Source organism: Pantherophis guttatus, chromosome 4 (assembly GCF_059756535.1).
Source record: "Pantherophis guttatus breed Tessera chromosome 4, ASM5975653v1, whole genome shotgun sequence".
Classification (NCBI taxonomy): Eukaryota; Metazoa; Chordata; class Lepidosauria; order Squamata; family Colubridae; genus Pantherophis; species Pantherophis guttatus.
Genome location: NC_142066.1, coordinates 113,707,132 through 113,726,053, shown reverse-complemented (window position 1 = coordinate 113,726,053; position 18,922 = coordinate 113,707,132). Strand labels below are relative to the sequence as shown.

The window sequence follows — 18,922 nt, the reverse complement described above, 5'->3', positions numbered from 1 at the left end:
ATAAAACTTTGTATTTAACCAAATTATAAATTGAAAAGAATAATGGGGAGGGGGAGAAATATCCAGCCATACTGGGTGTCCCATTGTAAATCTATCACCTGGTAAAAGAGAGACAGAAATGACATGTATTTACATCTTACTATTTACATCGCTACCTTAAAAGGATGACAGCAATACGAGCCAGTTATATCGAAAAAAATTTCATTGATTGTAAGAAAGATGAGCTGAGTTAGAGAGGAGCTATCTTATTTGAGTTATCTAGTCTTGGCAACTTAGCTATTGAAATCTGATATTGTAAAATTTTAATGTCATATATCATATATTTTTAGATTGTTATTTTTGTAACTCTTTTGTCTTTTTCCCTTTTTCTTTTCTGTTTTGTTTGAAAAGGCCTTTGGGCTATTCAATAAACAAATACAATACATACATCTTACTGCAATCTGACTCTCAGCAATTTAAAAATAAAACATACAAAATAGATATAAAAAATAAAAACAGGAGTCAATTTTCAGCACACTCTTTAAACGTATGGTTGCCAACATTCCTTTTGCTTCATCCAGAACCTCTCAGGCTAGAGTCAAACTTGTGTAGTTTTGATGTGCATTTACCTTACGGCTTACACACATTTCTAGAACTCATTTCACCCTTATACTCTGAATGTTGCTAAATCCATCTGCTTTCGAAGTCTGACCCTTGATATGGAATAGAAAAACTGAAGCACACTTTAAGGCCATAAAAGCTATATTTACTTTTAAATTATTTTTGCTTGTGCCCATAATGGCATCTTACAGTAAAAGATTTATTGGCGTTATTAATAACAAAGTTATTGAAGAGATATGCCTAGCCATTCATGCTGTACCATTCTGCAGCATGCTTTGATGGGAATACATTATTTGTTCGTCTCATAGTCTTACGTAAGATTTCTCCCTGCAACAATTTCATTTCTATAAACTCAGCCACATTGCTTCAATGCTTTGAGATGCAGCAAGCACTATTTTAAAATGTGAGATTTTTAGAAAAGCCAGGAACAAATAACTAGCTTTGCTCCTGAATTATGTATAAGCATGTTGGTCTATCATCTTCCAGGGACTAAAGTTTCACTGCAGGAGATAAACGGATTCTTAAATAAGAAAGGTCAGGTAATAAAAAGAGAACTACCACAGATTCTGATGCTAAACTAGCTGTATATCCAGGGATATATTTCAGCGGCATGTCATAAAAAGGAGAATCTTCAAATGCATGGTGGAAATAATGAAATCAAGTTCTTTGTCTCAGAATTGATGAAATTCATGGTATATGTTTCTTTTTCTGGTTTTGGCAGCTGATTAGCAATAACTGCTTTAATGATATGATTACCTTCAGAACTTGTATCGTTTGTTTTCCACAACACTTAAAATAAATCTTATACCAATGAAAACAGTTTCTAGATTTAGAATTCATAACTATTTCTTTGTATGTTTCCATAAGTGTACATTGGCACACTTCTTGGAGTTTCTTTTGGAGTTTCAAGCTTCATATTTTTTTTAAAAAATTGTAAATGGAGACCAGAGAGAATAAAATAGAATAGGATATATGCACATACATGGTATCCCTGAAGAATGCATATTGACTTCCACTCATCTTCACCAGTACTTATTTCTTTGAGATGGGTGGCATATGAGTTTTATAAATAAATTTAAAAAATAACTCATTGAATGGAAATTAATTTGCAGTTTCAATTTATATGGCCTCCCATCTCAAACATATGAGTCTGGAGAGCTAACAAAAAATTAAAGCAAGTTAAAAATATCACATAAAGAAAATAAATAATAAATATAGGAATCAAGATAAAATGATATGGGATAATGAGATTATCATTAATCTCATCAACTGCACATCATATACCCAATTGTTCTTTTGCCTTTTTTTTTTGCTACACAAATGTTCCTGGATCTTGAGTGGATGAAGTGGGAGGAGAAAGAAAGAATGTAAACTTTGTGTTTTTGCTTTGGATTTTCTCTTGAAGCCTAGGTTTCATCCACCCATCCCCCCCATCCCCCCAAAATAAAATATCCTAGGTAGAAGAAGTGGCAATGCTACCTCTATGAGTACTGGCGACGAGTAGAAGGCAATTCACCATGCTACTTTACCTAAATTCCAGAAAGAAGAGAACATGTGAATTCCTGCCAGCATAAATCTGCCTCTTCTCCTCAACTCTAGTGAAAGACTACAAAACTGTCTTTAAGACACTTACTCTAAAGCAGGCACTCTGTGTCAGTGATAGAGGTAGATCTTGCTTACAGACTGTCTTATGCAGCAACTGTTCAAAGCTACAATGGTCCTGAAAAATAACCATGCAACCAAATTGTGCATTTATGACCTTCACATTGTCTCTCAGTCACATGTTCACCATTATAGTTAGTTATAACACATTCTCCTGTGTCCAACCTGTTTTCTTTTTCTTTTTTCCCTCTCAAAGAGCAGAGGGATAGGAGACAATGAGATTATACAAGAATAAGAAGGCACACAATGGGAAATACATATTGAAAAGAATGTGTTAGCACTAGCTAATTTGCCTAGGGCATTTGGTGGTGGGAGCTGAGAGCATGCTAAGGGAACATGCATTAGCACATTCCTTTAAAATTTGCATTCTCCATTATGTGCTTTCTTATTCTTTTTTAATCCCTTCCTCTTCAGTAAATGTAAATATAATCATTAATTTCCTTCTTACTAATTATCTAGTGCTAGGGTTAAGCAATTCAAAGTTTGAAGAAGTAGAGAAAAAAGAAAGCTGCAATCAAATCATAAGCACAATTGCACTCATGTGATTTTCCACTTAGCAATTGAGTTGGTACTCCCAAATGTGGTTGCTAAATGTAGACTATCTATAAAGAAGTCCTCTGGTATCATAAAGGAGCTTACATGCAGAAAATAGAACTAAATCCAAAATTCATATCCTAATCAGCTCTGGGATTATACTTCTTAAAGGTTTTGAACATCTAACATTTAGGTTGAAGGCTGACATTTCAAAATTGTCATAATTAAATCCCAGATAATTCTGGATGCTAGGAAAGAGCCCAGGGAACAGAACTGAAAAGGAAATCTAAAATTTGCACAATCTGAACATTGCCTAATCTGCATTGATAACAAAGCACAATTGTGTATGATTTATACTTTTCCAGACACAGATTGTAGAGTGTCTGGAATTGACTTGGAATTGCTTCCCAAAAGAAACAAGCCTATACTTTTCCTTCCTTGGTTTTTAGAAGAAATACTAGACCCTAATTCAGGTGTTTTTCCCCCATGAGACAGCAGTATTAACCTATGGTTTAGTAGTAATAGATTTTTTTTCTGATATATCTGATTTGTGCATTGTGAATATACAGTATATCTGATATATTCTCTTCTAATTGTGAGCCATTACAAACATACAAACAGTTAATAATTAGTTACAAGAGTACTTAGACAATCTGTAATATAAACTATGAATATGAAGTATAAAATATAAACTATGAAATATGAACTATGGATTTATGCATCTTTAAAATTCAAACTTATATTCTTAAAAGGCATTTGATTTAACACAGAAGAAAAACTCAGCTTTTTCATTAGTCTTTAGTGTAAGTTCCTAGTTCCTAATTTAATGTGATATGCAATGATGGGGAAGTAAAGAAAACCCTTCAGATTTCTACATTTGTTTTACAATGGTGAGTATCTAAGAATTTTTTTAAACTGTTATCACATGTTAAAGTCTTTTTCAGAGCTTTTGTGCATATTGACAATTTGCAGAATTCTGGAAAAAGAAAATTCTATTCTGCAGTGGAAAGTGATACAATTTTTAGTGACCATACTCAGTGTGACTTCTTCATTAATAATCAAGATCCTCTACATGCACAGTAACCAGTTGATTACTGATCTTCTAGTACATGCTATCAAAATTGTAAATGTGCCCACTCCACCTGAAAGATTAACTTTCTCTTCCAAGGAAAGGTTTGGAAATCCATGCAATATGGAAAAATGACATACTTCCCCCATATTTTGAATGGTTCTATACGTTCCAAATCTTCAATAACAAGAATAATTCCATTATTCCCAACGTTTTACAATGATAATAGATGAGAGAAGATAGATGGATGATAGATGATAGATAGATAGATAGATAGATAGATAGATAGATAGATAGATAGATGATAGATAGATAAAGAAGTGGTAGAGGCAGAAGTAGAGATAGAGGTAGAGGTAGTAGAAGTAGAGGTAGATAAAGAGATATAGAGATAGATAAAATAGAAAAAAAAAAAAGAAGAATTTCCTGAACAGAAAAAGTTTGTTGGTGGCAGCAAAAGCAATCTATTTTTAGAGATATCCCTGGTTGATGGGATTAATTTTGTAGAAGAAGAAAAAAGCAGAAAAAGAATGAAAGAAAAGCTATCTGAAACAACCAGGGTATGCAATTCTGGACTATTAGTTCACTTTCCAGAGGCTGCATTTAAACAAATATAATGTGTCATCTGTATTCTTCAGAAAAATTCAAAGGAAGAGGAAGAGCAGGATCACATTTTGATTCAGCCCGCAGACGGAGTAGAGCTGTCCTTTATCACATCTCCGGACACCTACAAAGAAGAGAAAAGAACAAATTAATAATTAATAATGTAGGTATAGAGAATCAAACTATTTTCATACTATTCTATCTGAGGTGGGGGATTGTGTGCTGCTCAGAAGATTTAGATTAAAGGGGGAAAACTAATTGCTTATAATTGCCCCTTTCTATTTTGAAGATATGTACTGAACTATAAATATAGAAATATAGAAAATAAAACCTTGGCCAATACAATGTTTCTTGCAAATGAGTACTGTACAATTTCAAAGAGAATATGCAATGGACAGAGACTAGGATCCTTATATCTGATAATGATGTTCATATGGTTTAGCATAAATGTCTAAGGCTCAACCCAAACATTATGCTACGTCATGTTTATTCTTTTATAAAACTTCATAGAAAATGTTGGCAAAAAGATCTTTAATTCTTTCCTTTCCCTGAGCCATGATTCAGATTTCCTGCCACTCCCTAGAAGCAAAACCCTAATGAAAGCTCCCACCCTCCCAAGCTAATAATAGAGGACAGTGCTATTTTCATCATAAACCCAGCAGGAAAACTGCATGAACAAACTAGTGTTTGTTTATTTATTTATTTAAAGAAAATACTTTAGGATTAATGGAATGTTTTACTACTGCAATGCTCTGTACATGGGGCTCCCCTTGAGGAGCACCCGGAGGCTCCACCTGGTGCAGAATGCGACCACGCGGGGGATTATGGGAGCCAGACGGCGCTCCCATGTGATGCCTCTCCTCCGTGAGCTGCATTGGCTTCCAGTGGTCTTCCGGGTACGCTTCAAGGTGTTGGTTGCCACCTTTAAAGCGCTCCATGGCATCGGACCTGGGTATTTGCGAGACCGCCTTCTGCCGCTGATAGCCTCCCACCGACCAGTACGCTCCCACAGAGAGGGACTCCTCAGGGTGCCGTCAGCCAGGCAATGTCGGCTGGCGACCCCCAGGGGGAGGGCCTTCTCTGTGGCAGCACCTGCCCTCTGGAACAATTTGCCCCCGGAGATACGAAGGATACCAGATCTCCGGGCCTTTCGCCGTGCCCTAAAAACTTTTCTTTTCCATCAAGCAGGGCTGGCGTGAACCCCCCCCCCTTTTTAGCTCTTTTTAGCTTTTTAAGTGTACATTGGGTTTTAATTGGATTGTTTTAAATTGTGGGCCAAAGCTGTATAATTCTTTTAATTGATTTTAAATTTTGTATTGGTATGTTTTTTATCCTTGGCTGTGCACCGCCCTGAGTCCAATAGGAGAAGGGCGGTATATAAATTGAATAAATAATAATAATAATAATAATAATAATAATAATAATAATAATAATAATAATAATAATGTTTTACATATAAAGCAATGAAAGCGGTATTACATTCTCTCCTTTCCAATTTATTGTAGAACTTGATCTCACTGTCCTAGTGAGCAAACTTCATTCATAGCACAACTGAAAACATTAAAAGTATCAAGTAGATATATTGTATCACCTGGAAGCTAAAAATAGGGATCATATGATGCATTCCTATCACTGCAATCTTTTTTAGGTATATATGTTATGCAAGGCAATATCCTTAAAAGAGTGAGAATGTATTGTTATTTTATTATTTTTAAAGGGGCAAGAAAAGCTTTATTAACCAGTTATTGACCAATTTTCTAAATTTTACCAGTTTACTACCTAAGGCCTCTCTATTAGAAAATATTGGGATTAACTTGATAGAGAACATCCACAAAAATGTAAGTTTAGGCGAAAGGGGCAGTACTTAGTTCATAGAATCATAGTACTTGGAAAGTAGTTGGAAATTTAGGAAATCTTCTAGTTCAGTCCCTTATTCTGTGTAGATATATGCTACTATGAGACTCCCAAACAGGTGGCCAGCCAGTTTCTGCTTAAATGCTTAAAGTCTACCATCTTCCAAGACAGTGTATTCCACATTGAAAATTTCCACCATTAATGTATATTTTTATGATATTTGGCTGAAATCTGCTTCCTGATCATTTAAGGCCATAATTTCCTGTTTGACTTCCAGAACCACAATGAACAAGTCTACCCCATCTTTTGCATGGCATTGCATGGGCCCGGGATAGGGGTTATTCCTCTATCCTGGTCCTATTAGACCTCTCAGCAGCTTTTGATACCATCGACCATGGTATCATGTTGCGCCGGCTGGAGGGACTGGGAATGGGGGGCACCATTTTGCGGTGGTTCTCCTCCTATCTCTCCGACCGGTCACAATCCATGTTGACAGGGGGGCAGCGGTCGACCCCAAGGCGCCTTGTTTGTGGGGTGTCACAAGGGTCGGTCCTCTCGCTCCTCCTGTTCAACATTTATGTGAAGCCGCTGGGTGAGATCATCCGTGGTTTTGGGGTGGAGTTCCATCAGTACGCTGATGATACTCAGCTGTAATTTCCACCCCAGACCATCCCAACGATGCCTTGGAAGTGATGTCCCAGTGCCTGGAGGCCGTGCGGGTCTGGATGGGGAGAAACAGGCTTTGACTCAACCCTTCCAAGACCGAGTGGTTGTGGCTGCCGGCGTCCCGGTATAGCCAGCTGACGCCATCGCTGGTTATTGGGGGTGAATCATTGGCCCCCACGGAGAGGGCCCACAACTTGGGTGTCCTCCTGGACACATGGCTGTCTTTAGAAGGGCACATGACGGCCGTGGCCAGGGGGGCTTTTTATCAGGTTCGCCTGATACGCCAGTTGCGCCCCTTTCTGGACCGGGACTCCCTACGCATGGTCACTCCACTCGTCACCTCTCGTCTGGACTATTGTAATGCTCTCTACATGGGGCTCCCCTTAGGGTACACCCGGAGGCTCCAACTGGTGCAGAATGTGGCCGCGTGGGGGATTATGGGAGCGACGGGACACTCCCATGTGACTCCTCTCCTGCGCAAGCTGCATTGGCTTCCAGTGGACTTCCAGGTGCGCTTCAAGGTGTTGGTGATCACCTTTAAAGCGCTCCATGGCTTGGGGCGGGGTACTTACGGGACCGCCTTCTGCCACCAATAGCCTCCCACCGGCCGGTTCGCTCCCACAGAGAGGGCCTCCTCAGGGTGCCGTTGGCCAGACAATGCCGGCTGGTGACCCCCAGGAGGAGAGCCTTCTCTGTGGTGGCACCTACCCTTTGGAAAAATCTACCCCCAGAGATACGAGTGATCTCCGACCTCAGGAATTTTCATCGGGCCCTAAAAACTTACTTTTTTCAGTTAGCTGGTCTGTCTTGATTTTAGGGTTGGTTTTTAAAATTTTGATACTGATTTTAAATTGACAAATTTTAAATTATGGACCAAATTTATTAATTATTTTAAATCTGTTTTTAATTTTAATGTTATGTATAAATGTTTTTATTTTGGCTGTTCACCGCTCTGAGTCCGAAAGGAGAAGGGTGGTATACAAGTTTTAATAAGAATAATAGTAGTAATAATAATAATAATAATAATAATAATAATAATAATAATAGTAATAATTCCGTCAGATCCTTGAAGACAGCTATCATGGGTCTCCAATATTCTTTTTTTCAGGATAAATATACCTAAAATACCAGTATACGTTCCACATCAGTTTTTTCTTTCCTTTTTCCCCCCATCCCTGTTATCTGCTTGGTTGCAATCCTCTGGAAACTCTCTAGTCTGTTAGTGTCCTTTCTAAAATGTGGTGCCAAAACTGAATGCAATATTCCAATCAATGTAAAAAACAAGGGAACAATGATGAACAAATCTCATAATACCCTATTTGCCAAAATTTCTGTCCCAGTGAGATGGGGGAGGTGGAAATTGTATGTCTTAGCCTCTTGCATTATCCTTCTTAAATTCATATATCTTTGATAACATCATTCTATAAAGTTTGCTAGGCATAACATTTCTCTTTTTATTTATTAAGGAGAAATTTGGCCTTTTTTGGCAATGTGGCTGCTGTAAGTTTTATGGTTTTTTTGTAGATAGTGCAAGTTACTAAATTCTCGTTTGACAAAAATTTATGAATATTTTGACTGAACCAAAGCAATAATATTTTTTTAAAAATTCAATAAGTTACACTTATACAATGCTCTTACAAAGATAAAATAAGAGGTATTTATAGCTGTTTATTACTTGCAGTCTTGCCTTAACTGATAGGTCAAATCACTTGTAAATAAAACCTATACACAATTTCCCTGCGGGACTAAAATAGATGTGTAGGTAAATAAAATAAAGAAACTGATTTACATCTATTTAGTGTAATAGTCTCAGCTCTAAAATGTCCATGACCCTCATCTCTAAGTTACTACAGCTGACAATTAGAGCAAAAAATACACTCTTTGTTTTAGCTTAGCTCAGCAGGAGCTATTTAACCCTGACACCTTTTGGAAGGGAACTCCTATATTTGGGTGCATGTTTAACTGTGTCTTCTGGTAAATAAATTACTTTGTTGTTGCATTTCCACTTTGGCTATTTTCGGTTACCTCCATGAATGATGCCTGAAAACAACTTCTATAGTCTACAGAATTCTCTATGGAATTCTTATTTATCTTCAGTTAAATGATTTTACTTTCCATAGAATAGATTCTCTATACATTATGGTAGCTGATAGTTCTTTGGTTATATAGGTAGTTCTCAACTTGCGACCATAATTGAGCCCAAAATTTCTGTTGTTAAAGGAGACATTTGTTAAGTGAGTTTTGCCCCATTTTATGACCTTTCTTGCCACTGTTAAGTGAATCAATGCAGTTGATAAATTAGTAACCCAGTTGTTAAGTGAATCTGGCTCCCCCATTGACTTTGCTTATCAGAAGGTCACAAAAGGGGATCATGTGACCCTAAGAACCAACAACGGTTATAAATATGAACCAGTTGCCAAACATCTGAATTTTGATCACGTGACCACAGGAATGTTGGAAAGGTAATAACTGTGAAAAATGGTCATGTTACTTTTTTCAGTACCATTGTAACTTTAAATGGTCACTAAATAAACTGTTGTAAATTGAGGACTACCTGTAGCTGGAGATAAAAGTCCTCATAGCTATTTTGAACACTACTAAAATAAAAGGAAATATTAAATATTTTCTTCATATAATAGAAAGCTGAGATTGTTTTTATTTACCAAATTTAATATTTACCAGTTTGTCTAGGTGAAAACTGGCAGAGCTCAAAATATTAATTATTGTCTAAATTTAAAGATTTAAAAAATGGGAATCCTAGTTTAATCCACATGGAGTGATTATGTAATACTTGTAAGGAAGACTTTGATTAATACTGCTGGATAAGTTATAGAAGATCCCACTGAGTAGAAGATGCATAAGATGATACTTGTTGGGACTGAATTTATCCTAACAGGAAGTATTTCTGCCTGCCCCCAAGAATTGTGTATAATATATTAGGACTGTGTTTTAAATAATGTTTTACTGATTTCTGAATTGTAATTTAATTATGCAAATATGAATAGTATATTAAGTAATAAAAATCAGACATTAATTAACATAATCATATGAGGAATAAAATATAAGTATTTACTTAAAATTTGCATTGAAATTTAATGAGATTTAAAAGTGTTGTCCTAGTGAGATTATGTTTAAACCTAATGCATACTCTATCAGAGTTCTAAAATGCTACTTCTAAAAACAAAGACAGATTTAGTCATTCTAGGAGAAGATTGAACGAAATCAATGAAATCTGGTTTAAAGAGCTCCATTGTATACATTTTGGTATAACATGAAATGACTGTTCGGTGTAAAAGGACTGTTTGTAATAGATTTTCACAGATGGATGTATCCAGACTTGAAATACCAATATATCATTCAATTTAGGACTTTCACTGTAACAATTGTTCTTTTGAGTTTCTCTGCCATTGTATGATAATCGCTTCTTTTCATATTTTCTTTCATTCTCTTGAGAATACAAATTTTGGTAAAATAATACAACATGTAGATTATAATTCTAGGAAGCCATCAGACAATGAATGAATGCTAGAGAGTGTGCTTTCCTTCTCTTCAAGCAGAATTAGTGGAATTACCAGGTTGATGCAAAAGTGTTCCAAAGTTGAGGCAAGCAAAGATGGGATGCAGAGTTAGCACATTTCCAGAAAGATGGTGACTCTTGCCCAGGGGAAATTATGAGCAAAGTGAAAGAAGAAATTCAAATTGGAAGAATGGAAGGAGGAATTTGCAGTAATAAGATGTAAGACAAAGAGCAGAGGTTAAATCTATTATCTCATTGAAGCTGTGTTGAGAGAGGGCTCCAAAATTAATACAGTAGCCTGCTAGTGTTTTGCCAGTTATAACATTTTAACAGGTTTCTAAGAGATGCAGATTTCAAGCATGGAAACATTCTCTCCTTTGCTGAATGAGAATAGCTGTCTTCCATATGAAATACAGGTTTCAGGAACTATGCAAATATAAGCAACTTATCTTTCCTACTAAAAATTATTGTCTCCCTCCCCGCCCCATATTCACTACATAATTATTTCATAAAATCCCAGATTCTGTCGTGATATACAATTGTATTTTAATTATGAAAAGTATTTCTTGTTCAGTTCTAAACCCAATTAAATCCTTAATTTTATTAAAAGGAAAGCTGCACAAATTCACCTCAGAATTTATGTTACTTGCAAAAGAAACTATGAAAGAAGGATTGAATGAATATCAGGACAAACATATCCAAAATGTATACAATGGGTACAAAAGCTTTCAAAACAACTGAAGGTTACTAAAATGACTTTTATAAATAGCCATCCAAAGCACTTCAAATTGATCTGAATTACCTTTTTCCTCTCTTTCTTTTTTCAGAATGTTTTTGTAGATAAACCAGCATTTCCGGAATATAAAGTTTCAGATGCAAAAAAGTCCAAATTCATACTTTTGCATTTTAGTACTTTTAAAGCTGGCTGGGACTGGCTTATATTACTAGCAACGTTTTATGTTGCTGTAACTGTACCTTACAATGTTTGTTTTATTGGCAATGATGATCTATCTACAACTCGGAGCACAACAGTCAGTGACATTGCAGTGGAGATACTGTTTATCATAGGTAAGGTATTTCATTCTTTCTGACATTACCATTACTAGTTCTGCAAATAACTGTAGATTTTCTAACAAAATTCTGTAAAGGTAAGCTTGCAATGTGATCAAAAGTTATGTATCTGATTTCTGTATGCATTTAAGCATAAATTCCTTTCAGTTTAATGGATTTTGAATGTGGGTGAAGAATATTTTCTAGTATGCTTACCCATACTACTAGGCAAAATAAAACAGATCAGATGTGAATCTAATGTGTATTAGGAATATCTCTATTCTTTTTTTAAATTTTATTTATTTAAATACAAGTAACAACAAAACATACAAAACATGTAAACATTGAAAAGAATTCAAATACACATCTTATCAAAGTTGTCGCAACAGTAATGTATGTTCTTGTTTGTGCTTTTGACTCCTCCTTGTTTGGTCTTTCTCTTATATCTGTCTTTGTAATTCACTGTTAACCTGCATTAGTAGTTTATGTTCCTATTTCTATATTAGGTCACTCCCATTACTTCCTAGTCTTTTTTCCCTTTTCTATCTTCCAACCAAGTGTACCACTTTTCCCATACTAGATAGTAATCGTGTTCCTCTTTATCTTGTAATTCCTTTGTGATAATTTCTTTATCTCTATTCTTAAAGAACCTTAATTGTTAGAAGAAAAATGTATCAAATATAATGGGATTTTTGAGTTTGAGTTTTTGTTTTCATTTTTATCACCAATAATGCCATTTTGGCTTAAGTAAGAATCATATTAATAACTTGTAATTCCTGCTCTTTAGAAAATAAAGATAGCCTGCTCATTACCAATTCAGAGAATTTAATTTTTCATTTTCACACATATGGTATCCTTCCATTACATCACATTTATTTATACTGAGCCATATTTGCTATTAAAGCATATGATTGGTGAGATTATTTTTGCTACCCTTGTATGTGTCTTTTGCATGACCCAACTTAAATAATATCATGCTCAGAAGGGATTCTTGGGATGAGCAAAAGTAAACAAGCCAAAAGAGAACCTGCAGAAGTATAATTTAATGCAAGACTTGTTAAATTTCCTTACTGGAGCAGAGTAAGAGAAGCAGAGTCCATATAGGGCACTGCTTGGTGACCACAAGCATTTTATTTTTGCAACACTCATGAGGTAGCTGTACATTACAGTTCTACAAAGAGAAATTGCTGAGTTTTGCTTTCTGCCATGATTACAATTATTCTTTGATTCTTTGTTTTCTGTTGCAAAATCTGGTATTAGATCCTAAATAGATCAAAAGATTTTTCTAAAAATCTACTTTTAAAAATATATTGTTCCCTTTTTCACTTACACAATTGCTATCCCTATTTCCCACTAAACTATCAAAAAGTGATTGTTCAAATACTGTACCATGTTTGGGATAGCTCTTCCTTTCAATTCACATGCAGATCTGGGGGAGGGGGGAGTTTAATTGTGGTGAAGTGAGAATTTCATGATAGTGTCTGAAATTTGATATAAATCTTTAGCAATGACTCTGCACCTAGATCTGTAGTATGCCCATTCCACTAGATTTGGTTGGATGAGTAGAGACTCTTAGAAAAAGGTGATCCCTCTTGGATACTGGTCCCAAATCTTGTAGGGCTTTAAGGGTAATAACTTTGAATTGAACCCAGAAAGACACTGGTACTCAATGCAGCTTATGCAGAAGCGGTGTCACAGGTGCATATATTTGGCACCATTTACTACCTGCATCAGAATGGGGCAAATTGCCACGGCCAACTCACTGCGACCAATGTGCCGCAGGACAACTCGCTGCAGGACAATTCAACAAATGCAAAAGTTAAATTAATTTCAGTGGAACCATGTCCAATAATAATAAAAAGGAAGTCAATCCAGAAATACAAGAGTTGTGCAGCAAATTATCATGCGGCAAATTCACTGTACTGAGTAATCCTAGACCTATCTGTGCAGCTGCATCTTGCAGAAGTTTATGTTTCTGAAAGTTAAATACAGCCTACATATAGTATGTTATCATAGTCTAAAATGGTTTTAAAATGGTTTCTGCTGAAGTCAGCATTTATTTGTTCCTGTGAGTTTCAGTTTTATGTTGGTAGGACAAAAATCCTTTTCTTTCTGTAAAACTTTAATTTCATAAATTGTATTTTGTGTATTGTAGAAAAGTTTCAAAATTATTTGTGTTCTAAATATTGGCATTCCATTCAGATTCCTATATTATCCCTGAAAAGAGAATGAAGAACTGAAATGTGTAATGGACTTGCCATTAGTACAGGGAACTATTAGAGGTTATAGGGTTTTCAATAAAGGTACTCCAGCGATTATGAAATGGCTATGAGTTTAAAAATTATCTTGGAAAAGATATGTAATCTATGGATTTGTACTGCATACTCTGGTTGATACTATATTAATAAACACTGAGAATGAAACCATATAGAAATCTTGGATGGAAAAGACTAGAGAGTCAAATCTCATGGTGAATATACTTTGAAAGTTGAATGAGACCAATCCTGTCCCTTAACTCTATGTGTTTGTATAGCTTGAAAGAACTGTACTTGTACCGTTATAGTAGTGACACAGTAAGTCTCCCAAGAATTGGGTAGAAAAGCTTGGTTTAGATAGATAATTTGTCTCACATAAATTTCCAATTAACAGTAGCTGCATATTTCTAATGGCTTCTATGTTTGTTAAAGAGATTTAAATATGTTCAGAAACTTAGCAAGCATAAAAGATAAATAAGGCTAATGTTAGTTTTCATACAATATTACAGATAATGGAATCTTATTTCAGAATAAAATACATTGTATAAATAATATAAAGCTACAGCACAATCAATAGTTGTCTCATACTATAGTTTTCCATACTTACAAAAGTATGGAACATTGTAGTTATGATTTATGGTGGCACAGTGGTTGATTCTAATGACTGCTGGCTACCTGTAGTTTGGCAGTTTGATTCTCACTGACTCAAGATTGACTCAGCCTTCTATCCTTCCAAGGTCGGTAAAATGAGGACCCAGATTGCTGGGGACAATATGCTGACTCTGTAAATTGTTTAGAAAGGGCTGTAAAGCGCTGTGAAGCAGTATACAATCTAAGTACTATTGCTATTGCCATTGCTATTGCTATTCTAAAAGAGATGTAATAGATGTTATGCAATTGACTATTTAACAACATTTAGGTGAATGTTACCTAAGTTATACTTGGTCTACAGATGCTAAAAAAAAATATAGAATATTGATAGTTGTACAGTTTCAGTTTACAGATGGGAAATCACATTTTAAAGATTTTAAAGATTTTCAGTCTGACAAGTTCTTAGAATAGGATAGAACAAAAGGTTTTTAAAATGCTAACATTTTTTTAAAAAATTCAAGAAATATTTAACAGAATAACAGAGTTGGACGGTACCTTAAAGATCTTCTAGTCCAATACCCTGCTCAAGCTGGAAACCCTATACCAGTGATGGCTAACCTTTTTGCCCTTGTGTGCCAAAAGCAAAGGGAGCATGGGGGGGTGTCACATGCACGCATGCCCACACCCATAATTCAATGTGCCCCATCCCCCTGTGCATGTGTGTGTGACCCCCCTGCGCTCCCTCCGCTTTTGGCACGCGATGGCATGGGGCCCTGTAGACCAGTTTTTTGCCCTCCCCAGGGGCCAGAAGCTTTCTATGAGCCTGGGGAGGGCAAAAATGGCCTTTCCCACCCCCCCAGAGGCCCTCCAGAGGCCAGAAAAGCCCCATTTGCCGACTTCTGGTGGGACCGGAAGACCCATTTTTGCTCTCCCCAGGCTCCAGAGCCTTTCTAGGAGCCTAGGGAGGGCAAAAATGGGCCTCCCCCCCAGAGGCCCTCCAGGGGCCAGAAACAGCTTGTTTACGACTTCTGGTGGGCCCGGAAGGCCCAAAAATCGGCTAACCAGCATGCGGTTATCAACTGCAATCATTACAACTTCTTCTATGTGGGAAAAACATCACATCAATTAAAAATCAGGATCCCCGAACACCGGCTGGTAGTCAAACATCACGATCCCAAATCCTTTATCTCCCCACACTGACAGCACCAGTTCGATTGAAGCAACACAAAAATAATTGGCCATGTTACTACCTGCTACGTTTGTGAGTTCATTGAAGCCTGGCACTCCACAAGCAATTCCATCAACAGACACATTGATCTACAACCAACCTATGAACTAGTGGTGAAATACTACTGGTATGCACTGGTTCAGGAGAACCGGTAGTGATAAAAACTACCGGTCTAGGCAGGAAATCCTACTTTCTAGTGAATCTAAATTGTGCAGCACAACTATTCCCCCCTTGCTGTTCTACTTAACTTACCAAGTCTCCTTTTTCCATGCAAATTGTGTGTTTGTGTACTGTGCATACGCATGCAGTGCGCATTTGGCGCACACCTGCATGTGCAGGCAGTGAACCGGTGGCAAACTGGTTCAGATTTCATCACTGCTATGAACCCCTCAGAATCTAAATCAACCACACAGCCAACAAGAGACAGCACCGACCCTCAATCAACCTGTGCAATTCCCCCCCACCAACAGTTCACCTCCCAATGCCCCTAACCTGATGTAATCTCCTTATCATAAAACCCATCACAAGAACCTCATTTGACACACCCACACCTAAAGTTGCAATGTATGGCTATGAAAGTTGGACGATAAGAAAGGCTGAGCGCCAAAGAATTGCAAGGCGATCAAACCAGTCAGTCCTAGAGGAAATCAACCCTGACTGTTCTTTAGAAGGCCAGATCCTGAAGATGAAACTCAAATACTTTGGCCACATAATGAGAAGGAAAGATTTACTGGAGAAGAGCCTAATGCTGGGAAAGATTGAGGGCAAAAGGAGAATGGGATAACAGAGAATGAGATGGCTGGATGGAGTCACTGAAGCAGTAGGAGTGAACTTAAATGGTCTCCAGAGGATGGTAGAGGATAGGAAGGCCTGGAGGAACGTTGTCCATGGGGTCATGATATGTCGGACATGACTTCGCAACTAACAACAACAACAACAACAATAACAACAACACCTAAAGCAGAAGAACAGAGATAAACAGAAGAACACACACTTGACATCTCCTAAACTCCGCTGAAGATTTTACCTAGCCTTGTAATGAAATGTTTGGAAAACAACTTACAGATAGGAGACTGAACAGGAGACTCTCATATAAATATGTTTTGACATGAAGACCGAATAAGTTTGTTGCTGGTCAGAGATATTAGTAAATTCAACTTGAAGAAATTAAAGAGGTTCCTTTCTTGGAGATGGAAACACTTCAGGATTGGGATAGCTTTCTCATCAGGATCGTGTCCTGGACAAATATAGAGGACTTTCACAAACCAATTATCTGATTAATGAGTTAGCAGTGTAGGCTTGCATGAAATTGTAATTGTAAAGAAAAGGTTTTGTTATCAATTTCGACAGAGTCTTGCAGAATTTTACAGAGGATGGAGACATTTGCAAACATTCCATTCTAGGATGGTAACAAACCAGCGCAGCAATGAGTGAATTGAGCTAATAACACCTCTAAAAATCCAAAACTGTTAATCACAACTTTCATAATTTCTACTCAGCACAGGAATTGTAGTCTAACACATCTGGAGAACTCTAGGTTAAAGAAAACTACGACAGCAAGCAATGGTGTGATGTAATTTTAGGGCCTGAACATACCTGTCTTTCAAACTCATTATAAGTGACCTGAAGATGTAGAATTTTGAGTTTTAAATTCACCTAAATCAGTCCATTATCATGACTAAGGGAATTTAATAAAGTTTGTTCTGAACTGGCCTCGTAAGAAATATATTACTAAAGAAGCATCATTCTCTTGTAGGAAGTATAGTATATTGTTTAAAGCATAATATAATTAGCCTCTTTTGTTTTAACTAAGTAAACAAACAAATGAAAAGAGATGTGCTCCAATGAGCTCCAATGTGCTTGTGCTGAGATGCTAACATTGATCCTGTTTGTTATTGCTCCTGCCAACGATCACAGGAGGAAAACTATTTTTGCAAGGGTAGCTGTTCAGTGCCAGGATTTGTTCTTCTAATTTTCAACAGCAGCAGCAGCAGCAATTACAAGAAAGACTCTTGGAAAGATAATTGTTGAACTTGGGGGATGGGATGGGAGATGGGAGGACTAACTGCAAGAACAGGCAGTCAGCCAGCCTGTATAGCATAACTGGGATCTCATCAACTAGGTACAAGACATCAGTCATTGTTTGATGTGATGTTGATGCTACAATTATGAATAAGTCCATGGCTAAAACACACAGCAAGGTGCTTTTACAGGAACACAAAAATTATTAGTGATAAAGCACATTAAAAAGGCTTTGGTATTTATTCTGCATCAGTGGAATTGTTTGAGGGATCCAATTGTTACATTAGGCATGAATGGTTCAGGTTCAACTCCAAGGTTACTAAATAGCAGGAACTGTTTACAGTACTGTGAATTATGCTGGTATGCATCACTGAGAATCCCATGCATATATTTTCTGGAGGAAACTGTGAATAAAATGTGGCCCTGCTCAATTTGTGTTTGTTTAAATACAATGATAGGTAGACACTATAATATCAAATAGAAAGGGGACTATGTCAGTATAGATCAAGGAAGGTCTGTATTTCTAAATCCATAATAGTGTATAAGAATAATAAAAAGCTTACGGATTATGTTATAGAAATATTAAGTGGCTAATGTTCAATTTGCTGGTCTTGAGAAACATGCTTGAAAATGGGGTATGTGTTTAAAATCTTTTTCTTTTTTCTTTTGCTTATAGGATGTTTAAATAATTATTGTTATTTGACTCCATTTCCAGGAGTCAAATGAAATGAATTAATATAACTTCATATAAATAAATACAAATCCAATTAATAAATCAAGTTTTAATATTGTCCTGATTTTATTTCAAAGTAGACTGCAAAAATGTAAATCAACTGAAAAACTGAAGAAAATATCTATGAAAAATATATCAAAATCTCACCATGCCTCAGTGCCTAAAAGAATGCCCTTCCCCTCCATCCAAACATTATGAATGGCAATGACACCAATTAAATATATGTGTCAGTTTTGAGATATTCAGAAGCTCAAGTCTAATTAATCATTTGTAAATGTGAATTTGTAGAATAATGGCTATTCATTTATAGTAAAAAATGTAAATGAGAAAGCTTTAGTTGAAAAAAGTTTTTAAACGTTCTGTTATTACTGATGGGATGCAAGTGGTGGTAGTGACAGGAAAAGTAGTAAAGAACAATAAACCCAAGAGAAATGTTCCAAATCTTTGACTGCTTTGCATCAGAAGCTCTTCAGTGGCAATACTCTGCTGACATAATAGATGGTCACAAAAAGGAATTTCTATCTTATGTATATTTATAAGC

At 36.4% G+C, this 18,922-nt stretch overlaps 1 protein-coding gene and 1 long non-coding RNA gene across 2 annotated transcripts in view; one reads left to right on the top strand and one right to left on the bottom strand.

The window, feature by feature from the left end:
• Window positions 1-18,922, top strand: part of LOC148114312 (uncharacterized) — a 28,465-nt gene that overhangs the window by 3,280 nt on the left and 6,263 nt on the right. Inside the window, exons 2-3 of the long non-coding RNA XR_015733976.1 lie at window positions 4,501-4,628; window positions 11,330-11,570. This is a non-coding gene — a long non-coding RNA (uncharacterized LOC148114312). The remainder of the gene's footprint in view (window positions 1-4,500; window positions 4,629-11,329; window positions 11,571-18,922) is intronic.
• Window positions 349-18,922, bottom strand: part of LOC148114311 (uncharacterized) — an 82,000-nt gene continuing 63,426 nt past the window's right edge. The window contains exon 6 of the mRNA XM_087892581.1: window positions 349-4,589. Within this exon, the coding sequence (XP_087748707.1) occupies window positions 4,507-4,589 (83 nt within the window). The 3' untranslated portion in view covers window positions 349-4,506. The remainder of the gene's footprint in view (window positions 4,590-18,922) is intronic.